The 20155-nt window shown below is 41.6% G+C and overlaps 1 protein-coding gene and 1 pseudogene across 1 annotated transcript in view; one reads left to right on the forward strand and one right to left on the reverse strand.

The window, feature by feature from the left end:
- Positions 1 to 20155, forward strand: part of EDIL3 (EGF-like repeats and discoidin I-like domains 3) — a 344300-nt gene that overhangs the window by 162416 nt on the left and 161729 nt on the right. Inside the window, exon 5 of the mRNA XM_015405823.1 lies at positions 2774 to 2902. Coding sequence (XP_015261309.1) covers positions 2774 to 2902 — 129 coding nt within the window. The remainder of the gene's footprint in view (positions 1 to 2773; positions 2903 to 20155) is intronic.
- Positions 12943 to 14461, reverse strand: LOC107105795 (annotated as a pseudogene).

The following is a 20155-nucleotide window of genomic DNA, read 5'->3' on the forward strand; positions in this document are numbered from 1 at the left end:
CAGCAGAGGATAAGACCCGAAGCAACGGGTTTAAATTACATGCAGAAAGATATTGGCTGGATATTAGGAAAAACTTTTTCACGGTCAGAGTGGTTCAAAGGTGGAATCAGCTGCCTATGGAGGTGGTAAACTCCCCTTCACTGGCAGCTTTCAAGAAGAGGCTAGATGAATATTTGTCAGAGATGCTTTAGGCTGGTCCTGCATTGGGCAGGGTGCTGGAGTAGATGGTCTTTATGGCCCCTTCCAACTCTATGATCTATGATATGATTCTATGAGGCATAGCTGCTTTCTTGGACTGGGCTCAGAGAGGCCACAAAGGGGTGTATTTGTGGCGAGAGCTGCAACCAGGAGTTGGTATGTGGAAGGGAAGGATTCTTTCTCCTCACCATCTGAATCACTGCTGGAAGACGTCTTCCCCCCACAATGAGCACCCTTTGCACCCTCTTTCACCCTCATGGCACACTGAGGTGTTCACCATCAGGAGGGATGGGAGGGTATATATGTGGGAGACCTTTTGCGGGGTCCATAAATGGAAGCCCATAGATATAATCTGCCCTCACCTTGGAGAAATTGTAGAGGAGCCAGTCCTAACATCCAATATGGAAGCAACCCTAGAGGCATATCTATTAATTAGGAAAATACTTGAAATAGTCCCTGTGCATTATTTCAGTGCATGGACATACGTCAACACTTCAATCTATAAATACTTGCTTAGGCAAGAAACTGTACTGTCTTTATTATGCAGGACTGTTCGTATCACTTAAATGGAAAACTGATTTCCACTTATCTAGTGGGACTGAGATGCCTACCAAGCAGTCGTGGGGTTATTTTGGAGGGGGGTCCCTGCCAGAAGTCTTGTCATTTCTGCCTTTCTATCCTTTCAGATCTGCCATTGCAGAATTGTGGGGGGGGGGGCTGTGAGAGTTGTGGGCATGCTTTCCTTGCTTGTCTGGTGTGGATGGGGTGCCCACCCAATTGTTGTTGTGGGGTTACTTTGGGGAGCCTCTGTCAGAAGTCTTGTCATGCATGCCTTTTCTGTCTTTCCAAATCTGCCTTTGGAGAATTGTGAATGGCCCAGCCAATCGTTTTTCTATGCATAATAGAAGAATACACCATGGTGTTTCAGTCTGGGGGGGGTATGAGAGTTGTGAGCTGCTTCCATTGCTTGTCTGGTGTGGCTAGGGTGCTGTGGGGTAACTTTGAGAAACCCATGTCAGAACTCTGGGGCAGTCTGGTTTTCTGTTCTTCAGGACCTGCCTTCGGAGACTTGGGGGGGGGGGCTGTGAGGGTAGAGGGGATACTTGTCTTGCTTCTAGTGTCTACTGGGGCGAGCTGCCCAGGTGAGGTTTCCCTGTGAATTTGGTGTCACTGGCTTGTTCCTGGGCCGTTGCATGCATATAGACACTCAACTCCAGCTGGGGTCTGGAGTTCTCCAAGTATTATGACTGATATCCAGACCACAGAGACAAATTGAATTGAAGAAAATCATAGCTGAGCACCCTGCCCTTCCCAGACTCTACCATCCTCAGGCTTTGCACCCAAATCTCCAGGAATCCCCTACACAAATCTGGCAACCTAGCTCAAACGTTCAGTGTTAACTGGTGTGAAATTCCTGTGTTTTAAGTTAGGAAGGAAGAAGGTACTGCAGAGTTACTTTGTAAGTAGGTAATGAAAACCCCTGGACTAAGTTATCAAATGTAAGCTGTGAATGGTCACAGGTCCTGTCCACCACCACCACCACCACCACCCAGCAGCGGAACTGTTAGAGAGCTCTCAGGCACTCAGCTTTCTGGGTTCAATCATTCTTTAAAAAACAAACAGTGAGCAAATAGATGAAATATTCCATTTTATATCACTGTGAAGGAAACCCTGCCCCACACTGAAAACCTCCAAAGCTTGCTATTGTCTTTTCCCTTATCTAATTACTGAAATATCTTTTTCAGCCCTGTCACACCTATTTACATACTTTACTTCTCACTGTGAGAGGCTGCAGAAAGGATTTCATGGTAACAAACAGGCAATTGAGGACCTGGTTTGAACCTTGCAATCTCAGTGGGATAGCTCATTTGTTCAGCATTGTAGCTTGTTGAAAATATAGTCAGCAACAAATAATAATATATAATTGGTAATGTATAATAAGAGAGAAAACAGGAAGGAGTGATGGAGAGATGAGAAGACTGTGGTTCTGATAAAGACTATTTTCAGTCTTTTTATATAACATCCAAGAATTGCAGAATAACATAATTATTTGATTCTCTTGTAACCAGTTATTTTTATTTATAGTATTGATGTATTAATATTTTAGCCTTAGAGATTAGTCATTTGCAGAGGTCATTTCGGGGGGGATCGCGGGGGATCGCAGTTCCCCCCGGTGAGGTACGGGGGGTGGGGCACATGACGAAGCCCCGCCCCCTGCTTCCGGCCGCCCCGCTTCCGGCCCTCATTCAGCCAGGAGGAGGCAGGAGAAGAGGGAGGGTAAGTTGCCCCTCATGGGGCTCGGCAGTGGAGCTGCAAGGCCGGCGCCGGCGGCCGGGACCATTGGGGGCGGGGTGTGTGGCATTATGACACACTTCCGGTGATGTCAGGGGGTGTGGCATATGCTAATGAGTTATGCTAATGAATTCCTCTAGCTCTTTTTCTACGAAATGACCCCTGGTCATTTGTATCCTCAAAGCACCTGCACCATGAGAAGTCACCATAAAATGGAGCTAGTAGTCCACATAATTCTTTTCATTCAAATGTTTGATAGGTCATTTTCTTTTTTGTCTTTCAGGACCATGCATTCCTAATCCCTGTCATAATGGTGGGACATGTGAAATTAGTGAAGCATACAGAGGAGACACCTTCATAGGCTATGTCTGCAAGTGCTCAGAAGGATTTAATGGGATCCACTGCCAACATAGTAAGTTTCAACACAGAATGTTCCTTTACTGCTTCAAAATAGAATGCAGCTCCTGCACAGTTGTACTTGCTAAAATGCTATTAACTACAACAAATCCCTTTCTTCAAACATCCTGGAGAATAATTCAGTTCTACATTATATCTAAGGTGCCTCCACAAAAATACTCCACATGGAAACTTACATCCCCCCCCTTATTTTTCCTTGTGATTTTTTAAAAAATGAAATTTGAAAAAAAAGTAAGATTAATACCATGTTATAAAATAAAATGAGCTGAATTCTTCTTCCCTGGGCATTTTGGGGCATCAGAGAGCAGATCTGCTGTAGGGCTCAAAGCTTCATCTTGATGTTGTCAGTAGTTCATTTGGTTAATGACAGCTGAAGATGAAAAGGGTTGTAAAAAGCAGATCTTTATGGTAATAGGTTTCCTATAGCTTCTTCTTCAGCCCATTTTAATGCTAGCCTGAGACAGGTGCTCTGAGTCATATTATTTAATTCAATGAGAGGACTTTCCTGAGGGCTCTATTAATGGGTATGATGGGTTTAAAAGCAATGAGCTTCTGCCATTTAGGTTCAAAGCACAGTATTCATTTTACTAAAAATTGGCCATAACTGGTTGGGAAAATGTCTACTGCATTATAAATCAAACATTTATTTCACTTTCTCTTATTATTTGGAAATGAAGCAAATTAATAACTGGTTCACAAATACCTGTTTTCTCCATGTTCATAGCCATAACTTTTATTTCATCTTGAGTACATGGGTAAATTAATCTGTGAAAATTGAATTATTCACTAGAAGAGAAAAGCTAAAGGGTGAACTAATCTTAATGGTCAATCTTTTAAGAAGTATTATTCAGGGACACAGAGCTTTGGATTTATTTATTTTAAAATATTAGTATCCCAAAATGTCTCAAGACAGTGTAAAAGAATACTGAACAACAGCCACAAGAATAAATACTAAAATCTCAGCAATATCAGTCAGAGCAATCCATCCAACAGCCATAACACCAGGCTCCAATACAAAATATTGGACATAAGAACATGTGAGGAGCCCTGCTAGATCAGACCAGTGATCCATCTAGTCCAGCACCCTGTCTCACACAGTGGCCAACCAGTTCCTCTGGAGGGTCAACAAAAGGGCAGAGAGGCCAAGGCCTTCCCCTGATGTTGCCTCCTGGCATTTCCTGTGAATGTGGAGGGAGAACATAAGAGAGGCCAATGTTGGATTAGGCCAACGGGCCATCCAGTCCAATCCTCTGTCACACAGTGGCCAAAAATACCAGGTACCATCAGGAGATCCAGCAGTGGGGCCAGGACACTAGAAGCCCTCACACTATTGACCCCCCCCCAAGCACCAAAAAAACAGAGCATCACTTGCCCCAGAGTCGCTATCTATACCTTGTGGCTAATAGCCACCGATTGACCTCTGCTCCATATGCTTATCTAATTCCCTCTTGAAGCTGTCCATGCTGGTAGCCGCCACCACCTCCTGTGGCAGTGAATTCCATGTGTTAATCACTCTTTAGGTGAAGAAGTATTTCCTTTTATCTGTTCTAACCCGACCGCTCAGCAATTTCATGGAGTGCCCAAGAGTTCTTGTATTGTGAGAAAGGGAGAAAAGTACCTCTTTCTCTACCTGCTCTATCCCATGCATAATCTTATAAATCTCGATCATGTCACCCCTCAGCCATCATTTCTCCAAGCTAAAGAGCTCCAAGTGCTTTAACCTTTCTTCATAGGGAAAGTGTTCCAACCCTTTTATCATTCTAGTTGCCCTTTTCTGCTCTTTTTCCAAAGCTATAATATCCTTTTTAAGGTGTGGTGACCAGAAATGTACACACTATTCCAAATGAGGTTGTACCATTGATTTATACAGGGGCATTATGATATTGGCTGATCTGTTTTCAATACCCTTCCTAATAATCCCCAGCGTAACATTGACATTTCCTATTGCCGTCGCACACTGTCTTGACATTTTCAGTGAGTTATCTACTACAACTCCAAGATATCTCTCTTGGTCAGTCTCTGCCAGTTCAGACCCCATCGACGTGTATTTATAGTTAGGATTTTTGGCTCCAATGTGCATCACCTTGCACTTGGGCACATTGAACCCCATTTGCCACATCGACGCCCACTTGCCCATGGTAACATTTGTTACTCTCCAGTCTTCTGGTACAGCGCCTGAATTTAGTGATAGGTTACATAGACAGGTTGGTATATCAACTCTCTCACATTTGAGTTCTTTAAGAGCTCTCAGGTGTATGCCATCTGGACCTGGAGAATTGTTGGTTTGTCTGATATTGGCATTTAAAACCATAATTTATAAGGCCCAGAAACAAAACATTCCAAGGAGGTCTCCCATCCAAGTACTTGCCAGAGTCAACCCGCTTAGCTTCCAAGATCTGATGAGATCTGACGAGATTGGGCTTGCCTGGGCTATCCAGGTCAGGGCAGGGAATTCTTCCTTTTGAGGTTCACCTGGCACCTAACCTACTCTTGCTGAGCTACCAGGCCAAAACATTTCTTTTTACCCAGAGGATATTCTCTTAAAATTGTTTGGGGCTTTTTAATAGTCTGTTTCTTGCTTCCAAGAACTGTTTTATGAGAAATGTTTTATACTTTTCTAATGGTCTAGTGGTCCAGCTATTGGGTTTTAATAGTTTATTCATTCTTAACAATTGGGTGATGTTTTGTGTTTTTTTTAATCATATTTTGCTTTATAAACTGCCTTGAACAGGTTGTCTGAAGAGGCAGCGTAGAAATTTTACAAATAAATACAGCTTATTCTTGGCAAGCATTCAGTAACAGCACTTCTGGAGTCCAATTACTGGTTAAGGTTATGGACTACTCTTGAGTTTCTTAACTGTTTCTGTAAAGAAACAGGAGTTAACAGGAGAACACCAAATAAGTGGTAGATTACCCAACACTTAATGTGTTTGATTTGTATAATGATAATTTGCATATATGCAGATTAGGTTACTTGAATCTGGGGAACTTGAATATGTCAATTGTATCAGTAACAATTAGAGATTTCAAGAATCAAACAGCTGCTTCTGATAGTGATTACAGAGTGCAATAGTGATTACAGAGTGCAATAGTGATTACAGAGTGCAATAGTGATTACAGAGTAAAATACTAGTGAATAAATTTTATAGATTAAAAATAATTCTTAATATTAATAGAGAAGTTACTGGTGGTGGTTTCATGGGAAAACTTCTGAATGCATGCATTTAAAGTCTGTAGGTGTGATAAAATGTCTCAGAAAGTTCCCTACCACCAACAACTTGAATCTTGCCTCTGGCATGAACACACTAGTCAAGCCACTCTGCCTAAACCTCAATAACATTTTCAAGTAACAAAGGTTTACAGTGTCTCCCACTATTGATTGGTATTGAGAAAATTGTAACTGAAAGAGGACTTGTAATAGCACAGTAGTTCTGTGGACGGGAAATGTAATCTGAAATCAATTTTGTGCAGTATTACAGCACAATCACTGTTTTTATCTACCACTTTTGCAAATGAAACATTCCAATGCACATGACTTTTCTAATATAGTACTGTATTTTGATTGGATCACACTACAAGTCTCTGTTAGCTACAAAACGAATTTTTCATTTGCAAAAATGGCATCCATGATTTATGTCAAAAGAACAGAACCACAGGAAATTCTTCAGCATCACAATCCCAACATCAGACCAGACTGCAGATTTCTCACTCTGTTTGTACAACAATAGGAGACAAGGACCAGTGACGTAGATCATAGTGGAGATTTCAGCAATCCCAAGTGAGTAGATGACACAAGAAATAGTCAATGGCAAAATCATGATTGGGTTCTACTAGAGTAGGGTTGCCAAGTCGGGTGTTGCGCCGCAGCGGGGGACTCCCGGCTGGCATCTGGAGCGCCCGGAAGTGACGTGACGAGGCCGGGCACGCTGGGGGTGGGGCCACGACCATCCGAGGGAAAACCATAGAGTTTTCCCTCGGATGACCGTGGCCCCGCCCCCAGCGTGCCCAGCATGGTTGTGTCACTTCTGGGTGATGCACACGTCGGGGTGGGGCTCCCCCTGGGGCCCAATCCACTGGTGGCAGGGAACGGGCCTCTGGGGCGGGGGGTTTCCAGCCCCCCCGGGGGGACTTGGCAAGCCTATACTAGAGTAATTTTGGAAATGACCAATTACTTTTGGGTAATCTTCTGAGAAGAACACAACAGAAAATGTATGTTAAGAGGAATGTCAGTTCAGTGCAAAACTATTAGTAATGTCTCCGTATATCTGTACTTTTCACCAAGTAAGACTATTTGATGTGAGGAGTGCCATAACCTTTGATAATAAGTTTGATAATAAGTTAATAAGTTGTACAATTTGTTTATTTTTATGTCCAAGTAAACTTTTTTAACTGCTTAAGACTCTAGAAAAAAGATGGAACACCTATGATTCTAGCCAATTTCCCCAGAAAAGGCTGCTATAACTATGCTCACACTTGAACATTACCCTCCCACACACACACACACACACACACACACACACACACCATGCAGTGAAAACTAACAGGAGAATTATTTGGAGTTGGTGCCTCCAGAGTTTTGCATATATTTACCAGATTCTCAACACAGTAATAAAAGTGCTGCTTGATCCAGTGATTTATCTTGGTAATGCAAAAGAAAATCTGGAGAGCTTTAAAATATTGGGATTTAAGCTGTACTTTGGGGAGAGTGGATAGCCACATTGGCCAATTTCGTATTCCCTGGTAGAACAGAAATGTTTTATCAACCGTCTTAGGCATGTGTGGGTAGCATAAGCATATTCATATACTTTTGGTGAATGCACAGAAGTATAGCAAGTTGTTCAAATCTTAAGATCCTCTTTAGGAGACCATAGGTAGTCATTTTTGCCCCAAGTATTGTGGAATATTTAGAGTTATTCGAGCACAGCTGCTCCTTAATTGATTATGTAGATCATATCCAGCAACCTAAATATGTTCAGCTTTTGCCCAGCAATAGACCAAGCTGCAGCAAAACAGGTGGCAGAGGCCATGGCTCCCACACTCAGGAGCAGTTCTCTTACCCACCTGGGCCCACAGGAATGAGAAACACCATAGCTCATTAGGAATCTCCGAGAAGCCCTACAACCTATATCATCCATATGGAGTGGGGAAGAGTGAAAAGAGGTCTGTGGTGCAGTGGGAAAGCACAGGGATATCATCCACAAGGCCACTGATTCAGTTCCCATGGAGAGAGACCTAAGACCATCCAGCTGGACTCCTTGACACAGCTGAAGCTTTATCCCATCAAACATCATCATGAAGGATGGGCTGCTCATGCTGATTGGATGCCCCACATGGGCCATTATTTTTGGCTGTCAGGCCCCAATTGTTCATCTTCCTCCTGTACCCAGCAGGCTCATTACCACTACCTGCTCCCTTTCATCCCAGTGACTTTTGCATTCCATCCATCTCCACCAAAAAGAAGAATTTTGTTCTGATGAAGTACAGAAATGACTGGCAGAAACTCCAACAGAAAAAGTAGGAACATGATAGGGAATATTATATCTGCATGTTCACAAGAACCCATTTCTTCCTCTGAATATCTGACTGTCACATGTCAAGAATAGGTTGGGACCAGTGTTCCCTCTAAACTAGTTAGAGCTAGCTCAGTTTTTTAGCCTCCAGCTCACAGATTTTTGTCTTAGCTCAGGAAAGATAGCTCCAGAGCAAACCAATTTATGTAGTAGCCAAATTTCTTGCTCACAACTTTAATGCTAGTAGCTCACAAGGTAGAATTTTTGCTCACAAGACTCCGCAGCTTAGAGGGAGCATTGGTTGGGACTGCTCCTGGATTTATTATTTATTTATTTATTTTAGGCACTTGTAAGCTTTTAGCCAGATTGGTTCCTGGGGCAGATTCCAGCATTCACACTTTACCAAATAATAGTAATAAATAAACCAGTTGGTAATGAAACGTATCTGAAATAGCGGGCTGTAGTCCATGAAAGTTTATCTCCCTTATAAATAAAAGCCGAATGGTGGTGGCACATGCTCCAAAATCAGTTCGCTCTCTGATCTGTCATTCAGAGGGTCTCCCTATCCACTGGCTGCTTTGCCTGAGTCCTGCCTCCAACAATCTAAACATTTTGCTATTCATCTCCCCCCCATAGCCAGTCAGAACACAGAGGTTAATTGCTTATGCAGCCTCATTGGCCTCTGCCTCAGAACACAGAGGTTGTTTGCATATGTGACTTGATTGGCATTTGCCTCTAACATTCTAAACAGTTTTGCTGTTCTGAGGTAAAATGTGTCCAATCTCCAGGTGAGGGCTGGAGATCACTCAGAATTACAACTGCTTTCCAGATAGCAGAGATCAGTTCCCCTGGAGAAAATGGTGGGCTCTATATCCTTATATGCTGCTGAGGTGGCCCCCGTATGACAGCCAATGTGACGTAGCAGTCAGGGCTTCAGAGCACAGGAGAGGCTGCAGGTGTGTGGGGGGTGGAAAGCTGAAGAGTGTGTGTGGGGGAATAAAGGTAGGTTGATGATTGGCTGGGAAGGATAGGGTTGCTAACTCCAGGTGGGAAATTCCTGGAGATGTGAGGGATGGAGCCTGGAGAGGGTGAGGTTTCAGGAGGCGTGGGACCTCGGACAGGTACAAAGCCATAGACTCCACCCTCCAAACCAACTATTCCCTTCTGCGGAACCATCATTGCCAATCTCCAGGTGAGGGATGGAGATCACTCAAAATTACAACTGTTCTTTAGGTAGCAGAGATCAGTTCCTCTGGAGAAAATGGTGGACTCAGTGTCATTATACCCTGCTGAGGTCGCCACAGCAAATTGACACTGAGTGTCCAAGGCCAGGGCACCCGCCCAGAGCCTCTTTTTAGATGCCGTTGTATTTATTTCCACAACAGGTCTTTTTCCTAGTAGTGGAATCAAAAGCTTTTAGTCTTTAAGGTGCCAAAAGACTCACATGTTTTCTTTGTTGTTCTTCTCTCTCTCTTCCTTTGCACATACGGTACAGTTGAAGGCTTCCTGATCTGAGAAGTCTTGAATGAAGCTCCAGCTCACATTGAAGTCTAAATAAAGGAACTTTATTTTTATGTCTCCCCCCACTCCCACCTTCTGGTATTATGAACTGGAATTAACGAGGTTGAGAATTGAGATGGAAAACACTACTTCTCCCAAGCACCTCTATCCAGATATTATAGAAAGCTGGATTTCCCAAACCAGGAAGTCTACAATGGCCATGTGAGGGGAAAACTGAGGAGAGTATATGAGCATGGTCAAATGTCTCTTTGTTATGACAATATCGGGTTTTGTGAGTGTTCAATTCCTTGTTAACTTCCATAGAATATTTATTTTATGCATTCCTGTCTTTGAATTTAATTGCAATCTCATTAGAATTCAGATATGTGCTCAGCCCAAATTTAGAGAACAGAGAAGCCTAAATTAAAATGACCTCACTGTAAGGCATCTTTGGGAATTAAGATTGCTGTGAGTCCACCTTATAATTTAGATTTTTTATATCTAATATTGTTTCACCAAATCAATTAATGTAGATAATTGCAAAACTTATCAAATGACACAAATTCACACCAATGAGTCTCCAACCAATATACCTATTGGTGTGATTTCCTGACCCTTTGTTTGTGTAGTGGATCATGTACAAAATTAATATGTAAATTATGGAGCATATTGCAATTAATTTTACTGATTTCATGTGCCAAGCTTCACAGATCTGCCTTGTTATTCATGTATAATATGCCTCAACACTTTTTGATGTTTCAGTGGCAATTTGAATAGTTACACATTCTAACTCACTGGGCAGGCTCGCAAATTGAGCATAACTTTGTGTGGGAAGGGAGACCAAGTTGCCTCAAATGTAAGATGTCTAATAGCATCACATCATTTAGCACTGAGTTCTGTGACAATGTGTGAAGAGAAGAACCAGGAAACTTACAAGCCTTATCAAAGCTTGTGTGATTGATGTGCTGTTGACATACTCATTGGAGTAGGCATTTAAACCCAGATATGATCATATTCAGACATCACAATAAACCATGGGTTATAAGATATGGTTTGGAAGCAAGTTGTTTTTGTTTTTGTCTTTAAGCTGCAATTCATGTGATTGTAGTTTGGTGTGGTGTCTGAATTCATAAATCACTGTTATATCCCGGCAAGGCGGGATATAAATTGAAATAAATTGAAATAAATAAATAAATAAATAGACCATCCCTTTTAAACATCTGGCCATAATGACAGTACTACAAAGATGACAGTACTACCAAGAAGTCCTCCTTGCTGGGAAGTAAGAAGCATCAAACCAGGATTTATAACTGGCCAGCTGTTCCATATGGTCAGAGGGATCTGACCTGCAGGATGAGATGGATGGCTTGGTGGCCCACTGTCAAAAGGTCACTTAGTCCAGCCTTTTTGTACAGGGCTGCAACACAAAATTACAAAACTCTGGAGTGTGACTGCTCACACACCATCTTGGTAGTCTGTCACCAACCCCTTTACTATCCCAGTAGTCAGAAGCTAAAGGGCAAAGTTCCTAACATTCTTGGGTCTAAATCAGAAAGTCCACCCTGCGAGGTAGGCTCACAGAAGGAGTTTCTCACAAAAGACAATTACAATGGTAGGTGGTCTGCCAGTCTAGGCTCTGGATTTAGATTGAGGACTGTAAAAGCAAATAATCACAAAAGTAAGTAAAATATATTTTATTAATGTGCAAGAATACTTTAAACAAGAAGAAAAGACTGTGAGGGTAAAACAAGAAGAGATTTAAATGCTAACTAAAACTGTAATACAAGATATTACCCATTCTCAAATGGAAGTTCTAGTGATCCAAAGTGGCTCTACTCCCAAGTCACTACAGGCCAGAGCTGTTTGGCCTATTCAAGTGAATATTGAAGATGGCCAAAGTGAGCAAGAAGGTATCAATATGGCTAGGTTGCGAATATGGCTATATGGCTATATATGTCTATATGGCTAGGTCTATAGGGCTAGGTGTCAGAGACCTGCAGCAATCAGTTCTCAACAATGTTCCTTCAGAGGGTTCAAGTTTATTTAGAGTAAAGGCAGTTCATCTGTGCATATATTCTGTGTCAGAACTAATTGCAAGCCTGCGAAATGAGAAGATATACACACTTCAAAACAGAGTCCCCTGATGGGTCTGAGCCAACCAGGGATTAAGCTGAAGCCTGCCTAAGCTAATGGGTTTTGAACTCTATTTAACTTACAAGCAGGGCACATTTGAAGCCTGAACCAAACTTTGAATCAGAACAGAATTTTAAAGGAACCAAAGTTCTTTACACCCACCATGACCTGCTCAGCACTTTGCAGATAAAATCATTTCTTCCTTTCTTACTTTTACTCTCGGTTAGCAGTAACAGAGTTGGATGGTGCCAGGTTGCTGACTTTTCCAATTGTGTGGTATACTTTCCAGTTTATCCAGTCTGAGGATATGGACAGGATGCTTGGAATTTTGAGGCCTACCACCAATGTTCCCTCTAAGCTGTGGAGTCTTGTGAGCAAAAATTCTACTTTGTGAGCTACTGGCATTAAAGTTGTGAGCGAGTAATTTGGCTACCGAATAAATTAGTTTGCTGTGGAGCTATCCTTCCTGAGCTAAGACAAAAATCTGTGAGCTGGAGGCTAAAAAACTGTGAGCTAGCTCACACTAACTCAGCTTAGAGGGAACACTGCCTACCACCTCCTTTTATGACCCTTGTCCTTCTGGTTACTGAACTCTTCCCGGGGGGGGGGGGGGATGCTGTTTGGGTTCAAGAAATTGGGTTCAAGAAATATTCAGTGCTTCCTCAAGAGATGGGTGGTTTTCCCAGCCTTAAAACAGGCTGCGGTGCATCCACTTCTGAAGAAGCTTACCCTTGAACTAGGAGGTCTCAATATATATATTTTTTACATAAGTACTTCATTTAATGAGCAAGATCATAGTATGACCAGAACTGAAGTGACCCAAAGATTTAGTTCACAGAAACAGCATTGTTCAGTTTCAGGTTGCTAAAGAAGAGGATCTGGAGATGCCGGCTTATGATCCTTTGGGTGGTGCACTTTGAAATATACCTGATTCTCTCATGGCCTCAAACTGCTTTGCGGCAACATAGTTCTTATAGAATTCTGCATATGCTCGCTTCCTGGGTTCAGACACACCAAACTTGAATCCAGCTATAATTCCGAGAGAAAGGTTAGACACAGCTATAAGGTGTTTTCTTAGATGGATGGCCAACAGGTGTCTCATCCAGTGTTCCCTCTAAGCTGAGTCAGTGTGAGCTAGCTCACAGCTTTTTAGCCTCCAGCTCACACGTTTTTGTCTTGGCTCAGAAAGGAAGGCTCCAGAACAAACTAATTTATGCAGTAGCCAAACCACTTGCTCACAACTTTAGTGCTAGTAGCTCACAAAATAGAATTTTTGCTCACAAGACTCCACCGCTTAGAGGGAACATTGGTCTCATCTATGGCTTAGGCAATGAAGCAGATGACAGGGTTGATGACTTCCCTTCACATAGCAAAAGCTGTTTTGCAAAAAACAACCCTGAGACCCTCCAGAGAGATCTCACTAATTCCTGATCATCTCAAGTGTTCTGTTCTTGATCAAGGTGATTGAACAGGTGGTGAGTGGACAACTCCAAGCTTTCCTGGCTGAGGCAAATTTGTAGACCCCTTCCAGCATGGGTTTAGGCCTGGTTACATGACTGAAATGGCCTTGGTTGCCCTAGTGGATGAGTTGCACCAGGAGATGGGCAGAGGGCGTGCAACTCTGTTGATACTCCTGGACCTCTCAGTTGCTTTTGATACCATCAACTATGGTATCCTTCTGGACCACCTATCTCGACTGGGACTGGGAGACACTGCCCCTACCAGGAAGGTAGGTGTCAGAAGGTGGTGCTAATGAAGTGCTGTTTGGCTTTTGGGCCTCTGGGGTTCTGCATGAAACAAGTGGGTGAGGACATCCAGAGATTTGGGCTGGATTGTCACCAAAAAGCCAATGATGCTCAGCTCTATACCATGGTCCCAGCTGATCCCAGGGAGTCTGTAGAAGCCCTGCATCAGTGCCTGGAGGCAGTTTTTGTTGTGGATGTGGGCTAATCAACTGAAGGTTGTCTCATATGTTTTAAATTGTTAGTTGTCTTGGGAGCCCCCAAGAAAGACAAGACAAGATATAAATTTTGATGATGATGACGACGACAACAACAACAACTAGAGTTCATTAAATAACTCACGGCTTTAAAACATAGCACAGCTTATCATGGCAGCTGAATGTACTCCATGCAACTACTGTGATGTTGCTGCTGCTCCCCTGTCCCACACTTAGGTACGGTGAGATTGCCTTAAGAACTTCTATAAAGCAGAAATACAAATTGCTCATGACTTTTCTCAAGGATGCCTGCAAAGGTCTTCAACAATAATGTTAACTGTAAAAAAAGAGTGAGAGGAAAAGTTCTTACCTCCTCAACCTTGGTTTGACTCGTATAAAGGATTGATGACTTCAGTTTTCCTTCTTTTCTTTTCTGCCTCATAACAATGCCTTTTATCACTTCTTCAGGCATACGAAGTTAATTCCCTCACAATCTCTTAGTATTATAAATTGAAATGCATGTTGCCCTTCTCTTGTTTTTCTGTTTCCAGCACCTCCTCATAAATCAGCCTTATTCTAGCCCTAATATTATATTAAGATGTCCTTTTAGGTCGAATCTGCATTTGTCTTTCCCATCAGTGTCCCAGCCTTCTGACTCCGTCTTCAAAAAAGCTGTCTACATTTGGTTTCATTTTCACACCTCAACAGTGCTAGCATACTTTTGCATGTCCACATATGTTTATTGCCTTCTCATGGCGGCTCCACTGTCATTGCGCCTCCCCACTGCTTTAAAAGAATCTTCAATTTCAATTTATTACGGGTCTATGTGACCGAAGTCTTGACCAGAAGAGAATGTGAAAGGGATAAAATAGGTACATAAAATTGACATAAAATATGACAATACATAGTCACAATCAGTAAACATATAAAACCCAGGCCTAGCCCTGAGAATAAAACCTAACTACACTTGGGGCGGAGCCAACTAACTAAAATCCTCCGAAGATTGAAAATCAGTGTAGGTGTTTGCAAAGGTGATAAGTTTTCAATATTTCTTGAGAGCAAGAATCTTCTCCAAACAATGTTCAAACAAGCATAGAGAAAGACGGTGTCACAGCAGCACGAAACGGATTTAAAAATGCAAATGCAGATTCGACCTTAATCTGGTGAAATAGCTTCAGGACCAATTAAAGACATGAATGCAGGTACAATAGTGCTGCAGGGTTCTCTCTAATATTTGTAAGAAACACTGGGCCACTATCACAATTGTCACCTCATGCCTTGTTTCGACAGTGCTATAACTGTGATCTTTCTCATGGATACCGAAGGACAAAGCAGATGTGGAAGCGAATGCTTAAATCAGATTACATGCAGGGTGCCCCTTAGTTTTGTAATGAACAGTTTGATAAATTGACAGGACAGTTGGCAGGATGCTCAGTTTTTTAAACACCAAAAAGTAAAAGGTTATACTTTTTGGTTAATGGCTGCTTTTTGTTAATTTAATTCTTATACAAAACATAACAGCACCAATATACATGATTAATAAGTAGACAAAACAAATGCAGGTAACATTTGATAGTATAGTATACAAAACTGCTAACAGAATTAAAGTTAGAATTTCTCAGGCAAACAAGATTATTTGTAACCTGTGAAATTTGTGCTCCTACCATTCTAAGCCAAGTCTCCACTGTATTGTACTCATCATATCTGATCTGGTTGAGAGAGGGATAGAGTTGCCAGTCCTGTGCTGGCATCACCAAGGATCTTTTTTGGGGATTGGGGTGGGATGGAGCATTGGGCAGGGAAGCATTGCTGATGTGAGATATCACTTTCTAGAAATGTCATCACAACAATACTCTAGGAATTTCTTCAGTAACCATGGCAAAGACCATAGAGATTGGGGGACTTCCTAGAGCATCACAGATGCAATGGTTGTAAATGACTGCCAGTTCCATGATGTCAGCCCACCCCTCTATTTTCTCCTGCTGTCCAGTGTGCAAAAGCCAACAGGAGCAGGCACATATTGCTGTAGATTATATACTATGAAGGGACTTCTTTAAAGAAAGTGGAAGGTCTTCTACCCCCTATCTGTGTGCCTCCAAACAGTAGGGGTTTTTTCGGGGAGGAGAGATATTTTGTGAAAGGAGGGCACCTATTTCATATTAGCCCTAATTCCTTATATGTAGTCTTTGAACGTCGTATCTGAACAAATCTGTTAAAAAGCAAGGGAGAATGCAGAATTTTAAGTATGGAATTTGTTAAATATCATATCTCAATCCAGATAAAGTGAATGATCATGCTGTCAGTACTTAGGCCCCATTCAGACTCTTTGCAGCTCCTATGATTGCCTGGAAAAAAGCATACAGAGCTACCTGCAAATCTGAAACCCAGCAGGGACTGAATGGAAATGCTGATTGTGAGAAGTAACACTTCCATTTGAAACATATTCACACAGCTAGAGTGATTCACCCAGCTAGAGTGATTTGGTTAAAAGGTGTCCTACTAGAGGAGATGAAAGATCTATCTAGCCCAGCATCCTGTTTTTAAAGAAGCAACAGCCTGCTAAATGTCTAGTTAATGTAAATACTGCTGAAATAGTAGTTTAGTCCACTTGTACCCTAGAGGGAGCTGGGGGACATTCCCTAGTGTTCAGAGCCTCTGGAATGTATTCTCTTGCAGTTTAGCCTGCCTTTAGTTGTTTCTCTCTCTCTCTGCTGTGAGTGTGTGTTTGTGCTTGTACTTGAAGGCCTCCCTGTTGCATTAGTGTCCTGCAGTCAGCTATTGTCTTTCCGCAAAATCCTGTTGCAGTAAAAGTTATTGGAAGCAAACTCCAAAGCATGGATTGGATTATTTCTCAAACTCTGCCAACACCTGTTTCACACAATGGTCAACTAGCTGACCCAGAGGCCCAACAAACAGGGCAGCTGGTTGGCCAAGGACTTACTCTGATCCTTCTTTCCAACACTAGTATTCAGTGGTTTTCTCCATCTGGAAGTGAAGGTTCATTGCAGCTAGTATCCATTGATGGACCTCTCCTCCATGAATCTATCTAATCCTTTTTAAAGCCTCTTATGCTAATGAATTCTACAATTTTAATTTCTCATTGAGTGAAGAGTATGTCCTCAGTCTGCCCCTGCATTCTAGATTTATGAAAGGGAGGGGAGGAGAGAGAGAGCAAGTTCTCTCTATCCACTTTCTTCACCTCATGCAACATGTTATAAACCTTGATTGTAGTGGCATTCTGTAAGTGCCCCATGGAGAAATATCACTGCCTGTTTTATATAACTGACCCCTCACAATTCCTGATGGTCTGCAAATGCACAGTTTTGGGGCCACCAAGGATGTGATTGGGCCTTCGATCATCATATGTGAACAATTACTCCAGAAGGCAGAAACAGTTTAGCCTTTATTCAGTGCCCATTTTGCGTGTCCGATATGAACAACTTTGTATTCTACACATTAATATTCCTTTCCCTCTAATAGCCTACCTTAAACTAATGCCAACTTTGCAGAATGTGAAAGGAAATTAACACATCTTTTATACAGCTGCCACATTCAACCCCCTAATTAAAACTGCAGCCTCTGAAATTGCTACATTACAGTGGAATTTTGCCAGAGGAAGGACAGCTGTGAAACTGACCAGGCTTCAGACTGCCATGAGTGCCTTACTCACATTGCTTCTCTCTCCCATTGCTGTCCTTTGTGACAACCAACTGAAGTAATCCGTACTGTCAAATTAGTTTTGAAACACCAGCAATAACAGCTTGGTAATTACAGCTTTTAAAATGTACATTAAAAGAAAATAAATAATTAATTTTAATGGTGCCATTTAAGACCATCTATGACATAGGTTCAAAGGAAGACTTCCTTTATATATTTATGTGTGGAGACTGTCCTATCCCATAAACTTTAATACCAATCGTAAAATCAAATACATGTATCAAAATATTTATAGGCTTGTTTAACTAATAAGGAACGTGATTTATTTCCATATTCAACAAGATACCATTGAATTGCAGAGATAAAAGATTGTAGGAAGTGACCAACATTGCAATTTTAAACTGAGTTACTTTGCTTAAGACTCACTGAAGAAGTGAGCAGTGACTCACAAAAGCTCATACCCTGCCACATATTTTGTTAGGCTTTGAGGTGCTACTTGACTCTTGGTCTTTTCTACTGCTACAGGCAGACTAACACGGCTACCCATCTTGATTGTAAGACTCATTGTTAGTTTATCTTGCAAGTATCTTAAAATCCATATACAATAAAAATGCATAGTAGTCCAAAGATCCTGGAGCAGATAGACATGCCTGAACTAGTCAGAATGATGCTATCCATGGATGGCTTCTTGAGTGTCATATAATATGAAGTATCCCGTATCATGAGGGGTTGGGCGTGACATCTTTGCCATAAAGAAATGGTCTCAACTACTTAGAGCGATCAAGTGTAGTGACCATAAAACCTTCTGGACATTGGTCTCTGGGTCAAAAAAATTATTTGGGCGATGTATATCCCCTAAAATTACTACATAAAATTGGACAACTTATTACTCAGATCTCTTTAATGATCCATCCTGTCTAGGCCCAGGAAATAATGGACCAATGCCTGCTGATCTGCCAGATTGGCCGCCTGTCTCCTATGATGAATTTTTTGATCTTATTAACTTTTAAATCTAGCAAAGCCCCAGGACCTGACAGCCTACCTATTGAACTTTTTAAGAGTGATATTGATTGGTGGACACAAGTTCTTGCCCACTTATTCACGCTTATTGATAAATTTGGAGTTTTACCAGATACTTGGTTGAACTTCATAATTGTCCCAATTTTTTTAAAAAGGTAATCCTAACAACACAGAGAACTATAGACCTATTAGCCCTGTGGAAACTCTATGCTAATCACCTTCTCTCGAAACTACTGAGCTGGATGAAATCTTGCATTCTCCCTGGAAGTGAGCAGATTGGTTTTGTAACCAACCACTCTACTCTCGATCACTGTACAGTACTATCTTATTTAGCAGAGAAATATACCCGCTTCCCCAGAGGTAAACTCTATGCTGCCTTTATCGATCTTCAAAAGGCCTTTGACTCTGTCGATAGGCAAGTCTTATAGATTAAATTAGGTAGGATGACTATAGACCAATGACTACTCTTCCTAATACATAAATTACATCAATCGAATACTTGCCAAATTAGGTATGGTAAAAAGGGTTTTTTAAGCCATAAAATACCTGTTTCAAAAGGTGTTAAGCAGGGATGTGTATTAGCTCCAGCCTTATTTAATCTTTTCCTATCTGATCTTCCCACACATCTCGCAGCAATAGATGGACATGCCCCCAGATTGAACTCTCTATCTACACCCATCTTATTATATGCAGACAATGCTGTGGTTCTTTCGACCACCAGAATAGGCCTCAAATGGATCCTAACAATGTTTTCCTCCTATTGTAGACAGAACTCTCTTACAGTTAATTATGGGAAAATCAAAATCCAAGGCGTGGAAATGCACCTTGTGGAAAATAGATGGGAGGGAAATTGAGCAAGTCAGATCCTTTAAGTACTTGGGTGTTTGGTTTCCCTCAGCCTCAGATATGAACCAAATAATATGGCACAATACTTCTCTAACTTGGTGATTCCGCTGCAACACAGAGCCTTTATGCTAGCCAGAATTAATGTTTTCCCCTCATCTTGGGTTTCAGGTAGATAGGTATCCTGAAATGTGATAGAATTTGTAATTGCTCATCTGGAGAACCTGCTACCTTAGATCACATCTTATTATGCTGTCTCCTCCACTCACATCTTCAATTACTTTGGATTAAACCCATACTGTCTAGGATTAACACTGAAAACGTAATTAGGTACCTTTTAGCTGATGAGTCACCTGAAGTTACTGCAGATTGCTGAATTCTTGACTAAGATCTTGGCAGTAAGGAGGTTTTTTTTAAAATATTGACATGTTTTAAGAAGGCAGGTGTAATAATACCTGATGAAGTAACTTATTTATTGTCCTGTATGCCAATAAAGGTATTGTGTTGTTGTTGTAGATGAAGTGTTCAAAGTAAAATGCGAGAGCTGGAATGGTTAGTATCAGAGGAGAACACAGATATTGTGCACATTTCAGAAATTTGGTGGGGATGAGGAAAATCTGTGGGATACAGTGATTCCCGGATTAAA

This window comes from Gekko japonicus, unplaced genomic scaffold, assembly GCF_001447785.1.
Source record: "Gekko japonicus isolate JY-2015 unplaced genomic scaffold, Gekko_japonicus_V1.1 scaffold172, whole genome shotgun sequence".
Lineage (NCBI taxonomy): Eukaryota > Metazoa > Chordata > Lepidosauria > Squamata > Gekkonidae > Gekko > Gekko japonicus.